The following is a 19,712-nucleotide window of genomic DNA, read 5'->3' on the forward strand; positions in this document are numbered from 1 at the left end:
ACCCCCCAAACCCCCTCAGGGCTCCCTCAGAGCCTCCCCCATCCCCTCCCCGAACTCTCGGTGCCCCCCCCGTGGCCGCCCCGCCCCTCCCGCGATCCCGCCCCGGAGCCGGGACAGGCCCGAACCCGCGGGGGCCGCGGCCGCAGCGGGCCCGGCGGAGGCCGCGCACCGACCCGAGCGTCCCGGAGGCTCCCGGCGGGTCCCGGACGGTGCCGGGGGGCGCGGCCGGGCTCAGTGGCGGCCGCCGCGGGTCCCCCCGGCCGCTCCAGAGCCGGCCCCGGGACCGGGCCCCGCCGCCGCCATCTTTAACGCGCCGCCCCCGCCGCCGCCTCGCTTGGCGGTACCGGGCGACGCTTTTGCGGCACGGCGGGCGCCGCTTTACGGCAGCGGCCGTTGCGCGATGGCGGCGGGAGCGGCGCCCCCCTCACAGCGGGCGTTGCCATGGGAACGGCGCCCCCCCCCCCTCACACACCGACCCCGTTATTGGGGGGCGCTGTGGGGTTATGGGGTCACTATAGGGTCACCAATGGGTTATGGGGTCAGTATAGGGTCACCTGCAGCGTTATTGTAGGGTCATGCCTGTTTAGGGTCACCGTGGGGTCCCCGATAGTGTTACAATGGGTTATAGGGTCATTATAGGGTCACCAGGGGGGTTATGGGGTCATTAGTGGGTCATCCCAATGTTATTGTAGGGTCATCCCTGTTTAGGGGTCACTGCAGGGTCACCCCCTGTGTTACTGTAGGGTCACCAGTGGTGTTACAGGGTCATGTGTGTTTAGGATCACTGCGGGGTCACCAATGGGGTTATGGGGTCACCCCTGTGTTATAGGGTCACCCCTGTGTTTACAGTCACTGCGGGGTCACCAATGGGGTTATGGGGTCACCCCACAGTTATTGTAGGGTCACCCCTGTTTAGGGTCACTGCAGGGTGCGCAATGTTGCTGTAGGGTCACTTTGGGTCCCTTGTGATTGTAGGGTCACCCCATCCCTATACGGTCGCCAGTATCCCCAGTGTCCCCGTAGTGTCCCCATATTGTCCCCATAGTGTCCCCCCAGTATTCCCCAATGTCCCTGCAGAGTCCCCCCCATCCCTACAATGTCCCCAATATCCCCAATGTCCCCCCAATGTCCCCCCAATGTCCCCCCAATGTCCCCAATGCCCCCACAATGTCCCCCCAATGTCCCCACAATGTCCCCAATGCCCCCACAATGTCCCCGCAGTGTCTCCAATGTCCCCACAATGTCCCCAATGCCCCCACAATGTCCCCACAATGTCCCCCCAATGTCCCCACAATGTCCCCCCAATGTCCCCCCAATGTCCCCACTGTCCCCACAATGTCCCCAGTGTCCCCGAGCAGGCACAGCCGTTCCCGTCACCATCTCTTTATTGGGGTCACCGGGGGGGTGAGGGGGGGACACCTCCCCACATTGGGGGGGGGGTCCCTGCGCCCCCCACCCCAAAAAAAAACCCCAAAATTGGGGTGGGGGGGGGAGGCACCAACCCCACTGCTGGGCTCCTCTGCACCTCCTTTATGGGGCCAGGGCACCCCAAAGCCATGGGGCACCCCAAAGCCATGGGGCACCCCAAAGCCATGGGGCACCCCAAAGCCGGGGGGGCACCCCAAATCAATGGGGAGGACACCCCAAATCTGTGGGGTCACCCCAAACGTGCCCTACATGAGGCGGCACTGCTCCCCTGTGAGGTTCAGTCCTGGCGGCTGTGGGGGGGACACTGGGGTCACCCCAAATCTGTGGGGTCACCCCAAATCCCACAGGGACGCCCCATAGCCATGGGACACCCCAAATCTATGGGGGGATCCCCAAAGCCACGGGGACACCCCAAAGCTGTGAATTCACCCCAAATCTGTGGGGTCACCCCAAATCCCACAGGGGCGCCCCACATCCATGGGGGCACCCCAAACCCTTTGGGTGACCCCAAAGCCCTCAGGGGTGTCCCCAAACACTCACCGTGTCCCCTGCCAGCTCCTTGGGGGGGTGGCCCAGGTCCTGCAGCTGTGAGGGGACACAGAGGGGACACGGGGACATGAGAGGGACACGCAGGACAGAGGGACATGGGGAGGGTCAGAGGGGACACAGAGGGGACACGGGGACATTGGGGGACATGGGGACATGAGAGGGACACACAGAGGGGACAGAGGGACATGGGGGGGACATAGGGACATTGGAGGGGCACAGAGGAACATGGAGGGGACACAGAGGAGACGAGACATGGGGGGGGACATGGGGACACAGATGGGATGGACAGGACAGAGGGACATGGGGAGGGTCAGAGGGGACACAGGGGGGACATGGGGACATGGTGGGGACATAGGGACATGAGAGGGACAGAGGGACATGAGAGGGGACACGGGGGGACACAGAGGGGACAGAGGGACATGGGGGGAGGGACAGAGGGACATGGAGCAGGGTCAGAAGAACATGGAGGGGACAGAGGGAAGGGAGAGAGGGACCCAGGGGGATACAGGGACACAGAGGTGACACAGAAGTGACACGGAGGGGACCCGGGGGTGACACCAGGGGGTCAGAGGGACATGGGGGTAACACACAGGTGACACCGGGGTGACACAGGGCCCCGGGGAGGTGACACCAGGGTGACCCAGGGCCCCGCGGGGGTCAGAGGGCCCCAGGGGTGACACGGAGGTGACCCAGGTCCCCAGGGGGGTGACACGGGGGGTGACCCAGAGCCCAAGGGGAGGGTCAGAGGGCCCCAGGGGTGGCACGGGTGTGACACGGAGGTGACACACGTGGCCCTCCAGCCGCACCTGCTGCATCAGGTCCAGCAGGGTCTCGAAGCGCTCCCGGCGCTGCCCCTCGGGCTCCTCGGGCCGCTCCCGCTCCAGCTCGGCGCAGATCCGCAGCATCAGCGCCTGCTGCTGGCCGAACCGCGCCCGCTGCTCCGGGGGCAGCGAGCCCTCGTGCTGCCGCAGCCACTCCGGGTACTGGGGACAGCGAGGGGACACCGAGGGGACAGTGAGGGGACCCCCAAATACCCCATGGAAACCCCAAATCCCGGCCAATCCCAGCCCCATCAGCGCCCGCTGCTCCGGGGACAGGGTCCCCTCATGCTGCCGCAGCCACTCCGGGTACTGGGGACACCGAGGGGACATTGAGGGGACACCGGGGTCACTGCAGACACCCCCAAATCCCTATGGAACCCCCAAATCCCAGCCAATCCCAGCCCCACGTCCTTGGACAGCAGGAACTGCACCATGTCCCCATAACACCCCTGAATTTCCCACTCATCCGACCAGGATTTTGGGGACTCCCCCAGGTTTTTTGGGGTGCCCTCCCGGTTTTTGGGGTCCCACCTTCTCGGTGATCTCCTTGAGGGAGGGGTAGAGCACGTCCTTGGACAGCAGGGAATGCACCATGTCCCCATAACACCCCTGAGTTTCCCAAACCCCAGGGGACCATCCTAAGGTTTTTTAGGGTGCCCTCCCCATATTTTGGGGTCCCTCCCGGTTTTTGGGGTCCCGCCTTCTCGGTGATCTCCTTGAGGGAGGGGTACAGCACATCCTTGGACAGCAGGAACTGCACCATGTCCCCATAACACCCCTGAATTTCCCACTCATCCGACCAGGATTCTGGGGACTCCCCCAGGTTTTTTGGGGTGCCCTCCCGGTTTTTGGGGTTTTTGGGGTCCCACCTTCTCGGTGATCTCCTTGAGGGAGGGGTAGAGCACGTCCTTGGACAGCAGGGACTCCATGATGCTGCGCATGACGGGCAGGACGCCGTCGCCGCCGCCCTCGTCCAGCCCCAGCCCCTCCAGGGCCTTGGCCAGCTCCTCCTCGGATCCCGGCGAGTTCTGCGGGACCCCCGGCACCCCATAAGCTCCTCGGGACCCCCGGGACCCCCAGGACACCCCCGGGAAGGGCGGGAGGGAGGGAGGGAGGGGTACCTGGAGGTCGTTGGCGTTCTTGGCCAGCCCGCTCAGCGTCTCCTTGAGGCAGGAGGTGAATTCCTGCTGCGAGGCCGCGTCGCTGCCTGTGGGGTGAGATGGATTTGGGGTGGGATTGGGATTGGGTTGGGATGGATGTGGGATGGGAAGGATTCGGGGTTGGGGTTGGGATGGGGTGGGAAGGGGGTTGGGAACACGATGGGATGGGGTTGGGATGGGAGTGTGGTGGGGATGGGGTTGGGATTGGGGTGGGAATGGGAATAGGAATGGGGACGGGATGGGAATGGGGTTGGGATGGATTTGGGATTGGGGTGGATTTGGGAATGGGATGGGGTTGGCACGGGAATGGGGTTGAGAGGGGGTCAGGATGGGAATGCAGTTGGGAATGGGAATGGGATGGATTTGAAATGGGATTGGGAATGGGGTCAGGATGAGGTTGGGATGAGGTTGGGATGGGGTTGGGATGGGTTTGGGATTGGGGTGAGACGGGGTTGGGATCGGGTCATGAATGGGATGGGGCTGGGAATGGGGTTGGAGTTGGGACGGATTCTGAATTGGGATGGGGTTGGGATGGGAATGGGGTGGATTTGGGAATGGGCTGGGGATGGATTTCGGATTGGGACGGGGTTGGGATGGGGTTGGGAATGGGATGGGGTTGGGATGGATTTGGGAATGGGATGGGGTTGGGGTGGGGTTGGGAACAGGGTTGGGATGGATTTGAGATTGGGATGGGGTGGGAATGGGCTTGGGAATGGGTTTGGGATTGCAGTTGGGGTGGGATGGATTTGGGAAGGGGTTGGGATGGATTTGGGAATGGGATGGGAATGGGGTTGGGATGGGGATGGGAATGGGGTGGAAATGGGGTTGGGAATGGAGCAGGAATGGGGGTAGGAATGGGCTTGGCATGGATTTGGGATTGGGATGGGAATGGGATGGGAATGGGATTGGCATGGGGATGGGAATGGGGTGAGAATGGGAATGGGAATAGGGTTGAGATGGAATTGGGAACAGAATTGGGATGGGGGATAATGGGAATAATGGAAATAATGTGGGGTCCCACTGGGGTGCTGTCCCCAGTCCTAAATGGGGAGACAATTCCAGATGGGACTGGGGATACTGGGAATAACGGGAATAATGCAGCACCCTGCTGGAGTTCTGCCCCCAGTCCCAAACGGGGATAACCAGCACACCCCTCCCAGGGCTGTGACCCCCCTATCCCCCCCACACCCACCGACTTTCCCAGCAGCCTCCGAGAGCTTCTGGAACTGCTCCACCAGCTGTGGCTCCTGCCGTGCCAGCTCCTGCATGGCCTCCTGGAACTCAGCCGCCGCCTGCGCCGCCAGCTCGCCCTCAAAGAGCTCCTGGAAGAACCTTTCCTGCGAGGAGAACAGCGAGTCCTGCCCAGCACGGCGTAGCACGGCCCCAGAGAGGGCACACGCAGAGGGGGGCCGGGGTTTTTGGGGCGCTCACCTTGGCGGAGTCGGCGGCTGAGGGAGGGGAAGGGGGGCAGGAGGAGCTGGCAGGGGCAGGGGGCGCGGGGCGGCTGCGCTCAAAGTCGTCCAGGGCACCTGAGGGGGCACGGGGGGTTTGGGGTCAGGGGGTACCAAAACGGGGGTGCAGCCCCACAGGGAGGTCATGGGAACCCGCCGGGATGTGTGTGGTAAAGGTGGGCGCCAAAAATTGCGCCCTAATGACCCCTACCCCTAAAACTGCACCCACCAAAACTGCACCCCAATAACCCCTATCCCTGATTGCGCCCCAAAAACTGCACCCCAAAAACCCCTACCCCGACTGCACCCCAAAAACTGCACCCCAATAACCCCTATCCCTGATTGCACCCCAAAAACCCCTACCCCGACTGCACCCCAGAAACTGCACCCCAATAACCCCTCCAGCCCCTCCCAACCTCCTTCACCCCAATAACCCCCAGACCCCCCCCCCACCTCAATAATCCCCGGACCCCCCTCACCCCAATGACCCCCCCCAGCCCCTCACGATCCCCCCACCTCAATAACCCAATAACCCCCAGAACCCAATGACCCCCAGACCCCCTCACGACCCCCCTCACCCCAATAACCCCCAGACCCCAATGACCCCCAGACCACCTCACGACCCCCCTCACCCCAATAACCCCCAGATCCCCCTCACCTCAATGACTCCCAGGCCTCCTCCTCACCCCAGTGACCCCCAGCCCCTTACGACCCCTTCACCCCACTGACCCTCAGCCCCTGATGACCCCCTCTCGCCTCAATGTCTCCCCCAGCCCCTCACGACCCCCGGTCCCGCCTCACCCCAATGACCCCCGGCCCCCCTCGCCCCCCATCGCTCCCAACGCCGCGCAGTCCCCCCACACCCCGCTGACCCCCCGCTCCCCCCCGGGCCCCCCTCACTCTCCAGCAGCTCCTCCAACTCCGCGTCGGCCCCCGGGCCCGGACCCGGCTCCGCCGCCATCTTGGCCCGCTCCGCCCTGCGCCGCCAGGGGGCGCTGCCGCGGGACACGCCCCGTCCCGCCCCCGGGACACGCCCCCGGAAAACCCGGAACGGAATCGGGAACGGGAATGGGAACGGGAACCGCCCACGGGGACACGCCCCCCAGGAAAACCCGGAACGGAATCAGGAACGGGAACTGCCCACGGGGACACGCCCCCCGGAAAACCCGGAACGGAATCAAGGAACGGGAATGGGAACGGGAACCGCCCCAGAGGACATGCCCACTGAAAACCCGGAACGGAATCGGGAACGGGAACGGGAACGGGAACCGCCCACGGGGACACGCCCCCTCCCCGGAAAACCCGGAACGGAATCGGGAACGGGAACGGGAACGGGAACCGCCCACGGGGACACGCCCCCCCCCGGAAAACCCGGAACGGAATCGGAATCGGGAACGGGAACCGCCCACGGGGACACGCCCCCCCCCAAAAAGCCCGGAACGGAATCGGGAACGGGAATGGGAACCGCCCCAGAGGACACGCCCCCTGCGCTGGCCACGCCCCCCGGAAAACCCGGAACGGAATTGGGAACGGGACCCGCCCCAGAGGACACGCCCCCTGCGCTGGCCACGCCCACTGAAAAACTCGGAACGGAATCGGGAATGGGAATGGGAGCGGGACCCAGATTTGGGGGTCCCAGAGCTGCCCCTCCCACCTTTGGGGTCCCAGAGCTTGGATGTCCAAGATTTTGGGGTCCCAGAACCTGCACCTCCCACTTCTGGGATCCCAGATTTTGGGGTCCCAAACCTTGTACCTCCCAATTTTGGGGTTCCAGTTTTGGGGTCCTGGTTTTGGGGTCCCAAACTTTTCACCTCCAGTTTTGGGGTCCCAACCCCTCCCCCAGCATCCCCCCGTGTCACCACTGGGGACAAGGCGAGGAACAACCCTCGAGCGTCCCGGGGGGTTGGGACGGACCCTGAGCCCCCCAAAACCGCCGGGACCCTCCTGGGGACCCCCCCCCCCAGTCCCGGGTGGGGTTGGGGCAGGGCGGGCTCAGTCCCGGGTGGGATTTGGGGACAAGAATTGAATTTATTGTGCAGAAAAATGAAAAATGTGACAGAAATCAAAGTTTAACCTTCATTCCTTCCATCGGGGGGGGGCTCCGCTTGCTGGGACCCCCCCTGGGCGGTCCCCAAAACCCCAGAGTGTCCCCAAAACCCCCCTGGGGTGTCGCCAGTCCCAAATTCCTGCAGCTTGGACGGACAGAGGGACGGTGACCGTGGACAGGGGACAGGGGACAGGGACAGGGACAGGGACAGGGGCAGGTCCTGGTGGCCATGGAGAGGGGACAGGGACAGCTGCCAGCAGCTTGTGGTGGCCACGGTCACAAGGGGCAGGGACAGAGGGACGGTGGCCACGGGCAGGGCGGGCACCCACAGGATGAGGGGACACGCGCATGTGGCTGTCCCCAGTGCCACCCAGTGCCACCCCCAGTGTCACAGCATGGTCTCATCAATGTCACTGCTGTCCTCTGGGTGGCATTGGGGACCCAGTGCTGCCACCCCAGTGTCACAGCACGGTGTCATCAATGTCACTGCTGTCCTCTGGGTGGCATTGGGGACCCAGTGCCACCCCCCGGTGCCACCCCGCTGTCACAGCACGTTCTCGTAGTCCCCGCTGTCCCCCGGGTGCCACCTCGGTGCTCGCAGCTCCGCGTAGGTCACCTGGGGCTCCTCGGGGGTGGCACTTGGGGACCCTGCGGGAGACACCGGTGCCACCCAGTGCCACCCACTGCCATCCCAGTGCCACCCACTGTCCCAGCACATTCCCATCAATGTCACCGCTGTCCCCTTGATGCCATTTGGGGACCCGGCAGCTCCATGGGGGTGGCATTTGGGATCCCGGTGCCACCCCCAATGCCACCCCCCGGTGCCACCTCGATGCCACCCGCTGTCCCCACTCACCCGCTGGCCTGGCCGTGGGCACCACGTGGCTGTAGAGCACCTCCTCCCCCTCGAGGGGCACCACGGGGGTCCTGTGGGGACAATGGGGACAGGGGGGGTGGCCTCCAGGTGGCATTTGGGGACATGGGGACACCCCCGGGCCCCTCCCTCACTCACCTGTCCTGGGGCGTCCTGGGGGCTGCGGGAAAGGGGGGGTGACAGTGGGGTGACAAGGGGGTCAGGGGACCCAAAATTGTCCCCATCGTCCCCATTGTCCCCCCCATTGTCCCTCCATTGTCCCCTCATTGCCACCCACCCCATCGTCCCCATTGTCCCCCCCATTGTCCCCCTCATTGTCCCCATTGTCTCCACCCCATTGTCCCCATCCCTGTGTCCCCATTGTCCCCATTGTCCCCATCCCACTGTCCCCATTGTCCCCATTGTCCCCATTGTCCCCATTGTCTCCACCCCATTGTCCCCATTGTTCCCATTGTTCCCACTCCTGTGTCCCCATTGTCCCTCCATTGTCCCCATTGTCCCCACCTCATTGCCCCCATTGTCTCCACCCCATTGTCCCCACTGTCCCCATTGTCTCCACCCCATTGTCCCCACTGTCCCCATCCCATTGTCCCCACTGTCCCCATTGTCAACCACTCCACTGTCCCCATCCCCTTGTCCCCATTGTCCCCACCCCTGTGTCCCCATTGTCCCCCCCATTCTCCCCACTGTCCCCATTGTCCCTATTGTCACCCACCCGATTATCCCCGTTGTCCCCCCATTGTCCCCACTGTCCCCAGCCCTGTGTCCCCATTGTCCCCCACCCCATGGTCCTCATTGCCCCGTCCCCATTGTCCCCATTGTCCCCATTGTCCCCATTGTCCCCCACCCCATGGTCCTCATTGCCCCGTCCCCATTGTCCCCATTGTCCCCCTCCATTACTCCCCCATTTCCCCCCCCCATTGTCCCCCCATTGTCCCCATTGTCACCCACCGCGGCGGTGGCACCGCTGCCAGCCCACGATGGCCGCCCCGAGCAGGACCAGGGCCAGGAGGGAGCTGCCAACCCCTGCGGCCACTGCTGGGGACAGAGGGGACACTTTGGGGTCACCCGGGGGGGCTGCACCCCCCTGTGACCCTGAATGATGCCACCTGTGCCCTGTCACCTCCATGTCACCTCTGTGTCACCTCCAGGGACAAATCCATGGTTCTGAGCCCCCCACAGTGTCCCTGAATTGATGCCATCTCTACTCTGTCCCCTCCTTGTCACCAGGGACAGAGCGGGGACAAATCTGTGGTTCTGAGACCCCCACAGTGACTTTGGGTGATGCCACCTGCGCCCTGTCCCCTCTGTGTCACCTCCAGGGACAAATCCATGGTTCTGAGCCCCCCACAGTGTCCCCGAGCGCCATCACCTGTGTCCCTGTGTCCCCACGTTGTCACCTCCAGCGCCAGCTCTGGGCTGAGTGCCTGGAACACGCGGTGCCCGTCCTGTCCCAGCTGGTTGGTGGCCACGCACTGGTAGGTGCCCGAATGTCCCACAGCGATGTCCCCAAATTCCAGGAGGGGACCCCGGGCCACCTCCTGCCCGTTGTGCAGCCAGGTGAAGGTGACAGGGGCTGAGCCCACCTGCACCGAGCAGCGCAGGGTCACGTTGTCACCTGTGTGCACCTGGTGTGCCAGGGGACCGGGGGTGATGGTGGCATTGGCCACGGGCACTGTGGGGACACAGACAGAGGGTGATGGTGGCATTGGCCACGGGCACTGTGGGGACACAGGACAGAGGGTGATGGTGGCATTGGCCACGGGCACTGTGGGGATACAGACAGGACAGAGGGTGATGGTGGCATTGGCCACGGGCACTGCAGGGACACAGGACAGAGGGTGATGGTGGCATTGGCCACGGGCACTGCGGGGACACAGACAGGGCTGGCACATGGCCAGGTGTGATGGGGGTGCCGTGGGTGGGGTCACCCCCAGCCCGAGGGTCCCGCTCACCCAGGACGGTGACATTCATGGTGTCACTCTCGGCCACGCTGTCCCCGTCGCTGACCCGGCACCGGTACTGGCCGCTGTCATTGTCCCCAACGTATCCCAGCTCCAGGCGGGGGCCGGTGCCCAGCAGTGCCCCTGAGCCCTCCCGGTGCCAGGAGAAGGACAGGGGACCTGTCCCCATGGCCACTGCACAGCTCAGCACCAGGCTGTCCCCGAGTGCCACCTGTGCCCGGGGGGGCTGCGCTGACAGGGACACCCCCGAGGGTGGGACCCCTGCGGGACGGGGGGACAGCAGGGGACAGTGAGGGACACGGGAGGCAGAGAGGGACAGGGGGACCCCAGGGAGGGAGGGGGGTGCAGAGATGGAGGGGCTTGGAAATAGGGGGGGACAGGGAGGGGACACCGGGAGAGGGAGGGGGGTGACAGCAGGGAGGGGTGAGGGGACACAGACAGGGATGGGGGGACATGGGGACAGTGAGGGGGGACCCGGGACAGGGATGGGGGGACACGGGGACAGTGCGGGGGTCACAGACAGGGATGGGGGGACCTGGGGAGGGACCTGGGAAGGGATGAGGGGGGACATGGGGAGGGACCTGGGGAGTGGTCGGGGGACCCGGGGACAGGGATGGGGGTCCCGGGCAGTAATGGGGGGACACGGAAAAGGTCTTGGGGAAGGATGGGGGTACCCAGAAAGAGCTGGGGGACCCGACCAGGGACGTGGGAAGGGATGGGGGGGAGCCAGGGTGTCACCGGGAAGGGATGTGGGGGGACACGGGGCGCGGTTGGGGGACCCGGGGAAGGATGGAAGGAGCTGGGGAGGGACCCGGGCAGCGATGGGGACACCCGGGGATGGTGTCATGGAGGGCTGGGTGTCCCCAGGTAGGGCTGGGGGACACGGGAAACGTGTCAGGGAGGGCTGGGAGCGCCCAGGCTGTGCTGGGGGTCCCCAGCCAGGGCACCCGGGGGTTCTGAGGGGGCTCCCCGTGCCCATCCCCGCACTCACTGCGCACCGTGACGCTGAGCTGGGCGCTGCTCTTCCTCACGGTCCCAAACTGGGACTGCGCCTCACAGCTGTAATTCCCCGAGTGGGAGACCCCCACGGCGGGCAGCAGCAGCTGCGGGGACCCCTGCGGGCCCCCCACCACCCACCCGTCCCGATAGAACACGTACAGGAGGGGGGCTGGGGGCCGCAGGGGGCTGGGGGTGCTGAGGCAGCTGAGATTAAGGGGGGACCCCACGGTGAGCTCGGGGGGACCCTCCAGCACCAGCGCTGGCACCGAGAAGAGCTCTGGAAGGAGAGAGGAGGGGATTTGTGAGCCTGAATCCCTGGGGAGGGGCTGTGGGGGTGTCGGGCTGTGGGGGGCTCACCGTGCACTGTCACTGTCACCGGCGCTGACCGCCACTTCTCTGATGTCCAGTATTCCACCCAGCCCTCGCAGCTGTAGCGGCCGCTGTGGCTCAGCTGCAGAGGGGACAGGGACAGCTCTGTGCCATCAGGGAGCCCCCTCAGTTTTGTCCCCTCTCGGTAGAAGGACACCGAGGTGACCTTGCTGTTCAGCCATCCCCGGCAGCGCAGTGTCACCGTGTCCCCCTCCAGCAGCACCCGCACCGGCACCTGCAGCACCAGATCATCTGGGGACAGAGGGGACCTGTCACACCCGATGGCACCAGGACCCCCCATTGGAGGGTCCAGCGCACCAGGGGTCCCCAATTCCAGCACTGGGATGTCCCCAGAGCAGGGGACAGGCTCGGGTCACACAGGAGGTGACTCAGGGAACAGAGCCCACCCAGAGCCCTCGGGGTCCCAGCAGGTGCCAGCCTGGGGACACCCAAACCCTGCTCACCATCTGAGACAGTCACAGGGGGGCTGCGCCCGGTGTCGGGTCTGTCACACTCATAGGTGCCACTCTTGGTGACAGTGAAGTGGTCAGGTCCCTTCAGCCACCAGTGCTTCCTGTCCTTGTACCAGGCGGTGGCACCGGCGCTCCCCGAGCCCTGGCAGGTCAGTGTCACCTCGTCCCACAGCACCGCCGGCCTCCAAGGAGAATCCACCAGGAGCTGGGTGGTCTGGGCACCTGTGGGTGACAGGGGACACCAGCCTGCCAGGGCCACCATGGGCACCTGCGGGTGACAGGGGACACCAGCCTGCCAGGGCCACCATGGGGCTGGAGACAGCGGGATGGGACCATGGCATCCCCCGAGGACTCACCAGCGAGGCCGAGGGTCTGGGCTGGAAGGGAGAAGGGACAGGGCTCAGTGGGGGTGGCACCGTGGGGACAGCAGCTCGGGGACACGGGGTGTGGGGCTGTCCCCGAGCTGTCCCCGTGGGGACAGCAGCTCTTGTGGGAAAGTGCTCGGGGACAGTCCCCAGCAGGTCTGGAGAGGCTCCCAGGGGACGACTCTGTCACAGCCGCCCACGCGCCACGTTCAGGTGACACGGACGTCACCACGGGGACACCGCGGCCACCCCCGTGATGGCTCAGGTCACCCCCGCCAGCCCCACGGCCACATGGTCCCCATGGCCCCATTCTGATGGCACCTGTCCCCATGGCCACATCCCCATGGTGATTGTCCCCTTGTCCCTGCATTCTTGTCCCCCTGTCCCCACAGCTGCCCCAGCCCCAAGGAGCCAAACCCCAAATCCCTGTTCCCCATTCCTGTCCCCAAATCCTTGTCCCCAAATCCCTGTCTCCCCGTTCCTGTCCCCAAATCCGGGTCCCCCCATTCCTTTCCCTCATCCCTGTCCCAAATTCCTGTCCCCAAATCCCTGTCCCCACAGCTGCCCCAGCCCCAAGGTGCCAAATTCCAAATCCCTGTCCCCAAATCCCTGTTCCCCATCCCTGTCCCCAATTCCCTGTTCCTCATCCCTGTCCCCAAATCCCTGTCCCCCCGTTCCTGTCCCCAAATCCGTGTCCCCCCATTCCTTTCCCTCTTCCCTGTCCCAAATTCCTGTCGCCAAATCCCTGTCCCCCCATTCCTGTCCCCAAATTCCTCTCCCCAATCCCTGTCCCCACATCCCTGTTCCTCATCTCTGCCCCCAAATCCCTGTCCCCAAGTTCCCGTCCCCCCGTTCCTGTCCCCAAATCCTCTCCCCAAATCCCTGTCCCCAATCCCTGTCCCCAGGGCCACCCTACGCTGTGGTGACACTGCCTCTGTCCCCCACTGGCCCTGCTGGCCCTGGGGACATCAGGGGACCCCCGTGCCCCTCTGTGCCCCCTCCCCAGCAATCCCTGTGGCACTCACCCCACAGGAGCAGTGCCACCCTCCCGGCCATCGCGGTGTCCCCGGCTGTCACTCGCAGCCAGGGCCACCTGTCCCCAGCCTGGTGGCTCTTGAGCTAAAGGGGAAGGAAGAGAATTTACATCTGTCCCCACGTGGGGGTGGCACACGGCGGGGGCAGGGTGGGGACAGGATGGGGACAGGGTGGGGACAAGGTGGGACATGGGGTGCCCAGGAGCGGGGGGCTCGGGGGGGTTTGGGGTGCCAGGGATGGAGTCCAAGGGAAATGGGGCGTCCTGGGGATTGGGGGAACTGGGAATGGGGGTCCTGGGGATTGGGGGAACTGGGAATGGGGGTCCTGAGGAGGGGGAGTCACCAGGAATGGGGGGGCCATGGGAATGGGGGTCCCAGGGCTGGGGGGACTCAGGGATGGGGGACCAAGGGATTGGGGGGTGCTGGGGAATGGGGGAACTGGGAATGGGGGTGCTGAGGAGGGGGAGTCACTGGGAATGGGGGTCTCAGGGCTGGGGGGACTCAGGGATTGGGGGGGGGACTCGGGGGATTGGAGGGTCCCAGGGATTTGGGGTCCCTGAGATTGGGGGTGCTGAGGAGGGGGAGTCACTGGGAATGGGGGTGCAATGGAAATGGGGGTGCCCAGAGCTGGGGTACTCAGGGATGGCAGTGCCAGGGGAACGTGGGCTCCAGGGATTTGGGGTCACGGGATGGGGATGCTGGGGGAATGGGGGTTCCCGTGGGAATGGGGGGGTCCCGTGGGAATGGGGGGTCTTGGGAGAATCAAAATTCTGGGAGAATGGAGATTTCAAGGGATGGAATGAACAGGAGAGGGTTCCTTGGGAATGGGGTGCTGGGCCATGGAGATCCTGGGGAAATGGGGGTCCCAGGGATGGGGGGACACAAGGAAATGGGGGTCCCAGGGTTTGATTTCCAAGGGAATGGGGGTCCCAGGGACGGGCAGTGGCTGGGTGAGCCCGTGGGTCTCAGCCCCTCTGGGTGCCCCAGATTTTGGGGTGCCCCAGAGCCCAGCACAGCCCCCCGGAGGTGCTGCTGTTTTTGGGGGGATCACCCCACGCGGGTTCCGAGGGGCTCTGGGTCTGTCCCCACCCCCAGGGACTTTTTTTTCTTATCTTCATTTCCATTTCCTTCCCTTTTTTCTGCTGCTCTTGCACCCCCTCAGTTCCTGGGGAACTCCCGAGGGGTGAACGGGTTTGGGGGGACCCCGGGCAGGGGAAAAGGGGGTGCGGGCTTGGGGGGACATTTCCCGGGCGGGTTTTCGGGTCCAGCCCCGTTTTTCCATCACCCCAAATCCGCCCTGGAGCCCTTTGGGAGCCGGGACGGGACGGCGGCCACTCCCGAACCTTCTGGAAGCCGCCCCGGGCGGGTTTGGGATCTCTTATCTCGGAGGCACCCGGATGGAAATCTCCTAATTGGATCCCAGGGTTAATTAGGTAATTAATCCCGGCGCTGTCACCTCGCGGGGGTTCGGGGCCGAAGCCAAATCCAACGCCCCAAAATTTGGGATCTGCTGTGGGAGAGGGCCTGGAGGGGGAGCGGCGATCCCAAATTTGGGGATATTTGTGGGAGGGAGGGTCCAGGGAACGGGGGGGGTGGGATTGGGGACGGGGTTTAAAGCTGGGGGAAAAAAAAATCCCTGGAAAACAGAAATTCCAGCAAAACAGAAATCCAGGGGAAACAGAAATCCAGGGAGACAAAAATTCCAGGAAACAGAAATCCTGGGGAAACAGAAATCCAGGAAAAGAGAAATCTCGGGAATCAGAATTCCAGGAAAACAGAAATCCAGGGAATCCAAATTCCAGGGAATCAGAATTTCTGGGAAACAGAAACCCCAGAGAACAGAAATCTCGGGAAAACAGAATTCCCGGGAAAACAGAATTCCTGGAATTAGAATTCCAGGGAGACAGAAATCCCAGGGAAACAGAACTATCGGGAAAAAAAGAAATCCTGGAAATCAGAATTCCCAGGAAAACAGAAATCCCAGAAAAACAGAAATCCAGGGAGACAGAATTCCTGGGAAAACAGAAATCATAGGAAAACAGAAATGGCCACAAGGAGGGGACAGGGGACAGGGACAGGGGACAGGGCCAGCTCCTGGTGGCCACAAGGAGGGGACAAGGGACAGGGACATTTCCTGGTGGCCGTGGTTCTGCTGGAGCTGAGCCCCCCTTCCCACACCAATCCCCGGCTGGGGCGGATTTGGGGTTATTTTGGGGGATTTAGGGGTTTTTTAATGGGATTTGGGGGGGAATTTTTATAGGATTTTGGAGGGACTTTTAGGGGGATTTGGGGACCTTGGGAGGATTTGGGATCCTGAGGGGATTTGGGATCCTGAGGGGATTTGAGATCCTGTGGAGATTTAGGGTCCTGGGGGGATTTGGGGTTCCTGGAGGGATTTGGGATCTTGGGGGGATTTTGGGTCTCTGGGAGGGATTTGGGGACCCCAAAGGGACTTGAAGATTTTAGGAGGATTTCGGGATCCTGGGGGGGGGATTTGGGTGTCCCAAACCTCAGGGCTCAGGTACAAATGCAAAACACCAAGAACTGAATAATCCCAAAACTCAACAAATCCCATCAAAACCCTACAAAAGAACCTTCTCAAAAAAAAACCCCAAAAAACCACCACACCTTTTTTCCAGTTCTGGGAGTGTTTTACCCCCAAAACGAACCCCAAAAACCCCAAACCCCCGGCACTGAGCCGCGTGTTTGTGCCCGGGGATGATTTAGGAGCTCGGCTGAACCTTGGAAAGCCCGGCCCTAATTAAGGCAGCTCATTAAGGGCCTGAATGGGGCCATTAACCCAACGTGCCCCAATTTGGCCTCGTTTGGAGCTCCCCGAATTTCGGCTTCGCTTCCTGTTTGGAGCTGCCCTAAAAGGCCCCGATGAGTCAGGGTTGGGGTTTTTGGGGGAAGGGAGAAGGCGAGCAGGGCTTGGGATGGTTCAGGATTTGGGTTTGGGGATGATTCAGGGGTTGGGGTGGTTCAGGCTTTGGGATGATTCAGGGTTTGTCACTGGTTTGGTTTTTAGGGCTGATTTTGGGGCTGGGTTTCGGGGCTTGTTCCAATTTTGGGGTTGGATTTTGGGGCTGGTTCAGTTTTTTGGGGCTGATTTTAGGGTTGGGGTTTGGGGCTTGTTCCAGTTTTGGGGTTGGATTTTGGGGCTGCTTTTTGGGGCTGTTTTTGGGGCCTGGTTCAGGCTTTGGGGTTGGTTTGGCCTTGGGGTGATTCAGGGTTTGTCCCTGGTTCAGTTTTTAGGGCTGATTTTGGGTTGGGTTTGGGGTTTGTTCCAATTTTGGGGCTGATTTTGGGGCTTGTTCCAATTTTGGGCCTGGTTCGGCCTTGGGATGATTCAGGGTTTGTCACTGGTTTGGTTTTTAGGGCTGAATTTGGGGCTGGGTTTTGGGGCTTGTTTCAATTTTGGGGTTGGTTTTTGGGGCTGTTTTTGGGGCTGGTTGAGGTTTTGGGGCTTGTTCCAATTTTGGGGCTGGTTTTGGGGGCTGGTTCAGGTTTTGGGGCTGTTTTTGGGCCTATTCAGGGTTTGTCACTGGTTTGGTTTTTAGGATTGATTTTGGAGCTGGTTTTTGGGGTTTGTTCCAATTTTGGGCCTGGATTTTGGGGTTGGTTCAGGTTTTGGGGATTGTTCCAATTTTGGGGCTGTTTTTTGGGCCTGGTTCAGGCTTTGGGGTTGGTTTGGCCTTGGGGTGATTCAGGGTTTGTCACTGGTTTGGTTTTTGGGGCTGATTTTGGGGCTGGGTTTTGGGGCTTGTTCCAATTTTGGGGTTGGTCTTGGGGCTGATTCAGATCTTGGGGTTGATTCAGGTTTTGCGGCTGATTTTGGGGCTGGTTCAGACTTTGGGGTTGGTTTGGCCTTGGAACGATTCAGGGTTTGTCACTGATTTGGTTTTTGGGGCTGGGTTTGGGGCTTGTTCCAATTTTGGAATTCCCAACCCTCCCTCCTCCTGTTGTTTCCCCATTCGTATTTTTTTATATTCAAATAAAATTCCCAACCTCCTCCTATTGTTTTCCCCTTTATTTTTATTTAATTTAAATAAAATTTCCCACCTCCTCCTATTGTTTTCCCCTTTATTTTTATTTAATTTAAATAAAATTCCCAACCTCCTCCTGTTGTTTTCATATTTTTTTAATTCAAATAAAATACCCAACCTCCTCCTGTTGTTTTTCCTTTTCTTTAAAGTTAAATCAAATTACTTTTTAAAAAAAATTTAAATAAAATTAAATAATTTTTGTCAATAAAATGAAATTCTTTTAAAAATTTAAATAGACACACTTTAATTTAAATAAAAATAAAATATTTAACTTCAATAAAATTAAACTATTTAGTTTCAATGAAATGTTTGCTTTAAATACAATATTTGCTTTAAATAAAATATTTGCTTTAAATAAAATACTTGCTTTAAATAAAATACTTAATTTAAATAAAATACTTAATTTTAAAAAATACTTAATTTAAATAAAATACTTAATTTTAAAAAAATATTTACTTTAAATAGAATTAAAATATTCAATTTAAATAGAATATTTATTTGAATAAAATATTTTATTTAAATAAAATACTTAATTTAAATAAAATATCCATATACATAAAATATTTAATTTAAATTTAAAATTAATTTAAATACCATTAAAACACTCAAATAAAATCATTTTTTAAAAAACAAACTCAAACAAAACCTCCTCCCGCCGTTTCCCCACACATTCATTTTTCACTCCCTTTATCCCATCCCACAGCTGCTCCCAGCCAAATTTTTTCCAGCCGAGGAATTCCTGAAATCCCATTCCCGGCCATTCCCTCGCTGGGAGCCGCGTCCCGCCCGGGGCTGGAATTCCGCTCCCATTCCGCTCCCAGCGTGACACACGCGCGGTTCCCGCGGCCGCGTCCCCCCCGTGTGTCACCCCGGTGCCACCCCGGTGTCACCCCGGTGTCACCTCCCCCGGGGGACGCGGCCCCGGTGCCGTCACCGCGGGGCTGCGGCCGGCAGAGGCGTTTGATCCCGAAATACACCGGGGAAAAATGGAATTTAGCACCGAAACACAGCGGGGAAAAGTGGATTTTGGCCACAAAATACAGCAGGAAAAAATGTGGATTTTAGTCACAAAATACAGAGGGGGGAAAGCGGATTTTAGTCCCAAAATATAGTGGGGGAAAGGGGGACTTTAGTCCCAAAATACAGAGGGGAAATGGGATTTTACTCCCAAAATACAGAGGGGAAAATGGAATTTAGTACCAAAACACAGCAGGGAAAAGTGGATTTTGGCCACAAAATGCAGCAGGAAAAAATGTGGATTTTAGTCACAAAGTACAGAGGGGGGAAAGCGGATTTTAGTCCCAAAATATAGTGGGGGAAAGGGGGACTTTAGTCCCAAAATGCAGAGGGGAAATGGGATTTTACTCCCAAAATACAGAGGGGAAAATGGAATTTAGCACCAAAATGCAGCAAGGAAAAGTGGATTTTAGCCATAAAATGCAGCAGAAAAATGTGGATTTTAGTCACAAAATATAGTGGGGGAAAGTGACTTTTTCACTCCAATATACAGGGGGGGAAATGTGGATTTTAGTCCCAAAAAACAGTGGGGAAAAAGCAACTTTTAGTCCCAAAATGCAGGGGGGGAAAAGTGACTTTTAGTCTCAAAATACAGAGGGGGAAATGTGCGGTTTAGTCCCAAAATACAGAGGGGGAAATGTTGATTTTAGTCTCAAAGCACAGCAGAGAAAAGCGATTTTTTTGCCCCGAAATACAGCAGAAAAATGTGGATTTTAGTCCCAAAATACAGCGGCGGAAAAGCAACTTTTAGTCCCAAAATACAGCGAAGAAAAGGGGATTTTAGTACCATAATAGAGGGGAAAATGGGATTTTAGTCCCAAAATATAGTGGGGGGAAAAGCAACTTTTAATCATAAAATACAGGGGATAAATGTGGATTTTTGTGTCAAAACACAGCAGAGAAAAGCGACTTTTTGCCCCAAAATACAGTGGGGGAAATATGGATTTTAGTCGCAAAATACAGAGACTTTTTATCGCAAAATAGAGTGGGGAAAAAGGGGATTTTAATCCCAAAACACAGTGGGGAAAAAGCAGATTTTTTGTCCCAAAATGCAGTGGGAAAAGTGGATTTTAGTCACAAAATACAGGGGGGGGAAAAGTGGATTTTTGCCCCAA

At 59.8% G+C, this 19,712-nt stretch overlaps 1 protein-coding gene across 1 annotated transcript; it reads right to left on the reverse strand.

Annotated features, from left to right (window-relative positions):
* Positions 1–1,468: 1,468 nt before the first annotated feature.
* On the reverse strand, positions 1,469–6,406 carry LOC134429270 (peroxisomal biogenesis factor 19-like). The gene is made up of 8 exons (XM_063176401.1): positions 6,310–6,406; positions 5,390–5,487; positions 5,151–5,316; positions 3,920–4,005; positions 3,668–3,826; positions 2,784–2,960; positions 1,969–2,013; positions 1,469–1,718 (listed from the first exon to the last, which is right to left on the reverse strand). Exons 1-8 carry the CDS (start codon positions 6,368–6,370, stop codon positions 1,674–1,676), a joined length of 837 nt encoding a protein of 278 aa, XP_063032471.1. The 5' UTR covers positions 6,371–6,406; the 3' UTR covers positions 1,469–1,673.
* Positions 6,407–19,712: the final 13,306 nt, after the last annotated feature.

This window comes from Melospiza melodia, chromosome 25, assembly GCF_035770615.1.
Source record: "Melospiza melodia melodia isolate bMelMel2 chromosome 25, bMelMel2.pri, whole genome shotgun sequence".
NCBI classification, from domain to species: Eukaryota; Metazoa; Chordata; class Aves; order Passeriformes; family Passerellidae; genus Melospiza; species Melospiza melodia.

Bases quoted from the DNA above. Each gene is read 5' to 3' on its own strand.
- LOC134429270 (XM_063176401.1), bottom strand. From the start codon at position 6,370: ATGGCGGCGGAGCCGGGTCCGGGCCCGGGGGCCGACGCGGAGTTGGAG. The intron at 5,488-6,309 runs GTGAGGGGGGCC...GTGCCCCCTCAG, and splicing joins GTTGGAGGAGCTGCTGGAGA to GTGCCCTGGACGACTTTGAG. The intron at 3,827-3,919 runs GTACCCCTCCCT...GGGGTCCCGCAG, and splicing joins AGAACGCCAACGACCTCCAG to AACTCGCCGGGATCCGAGGA.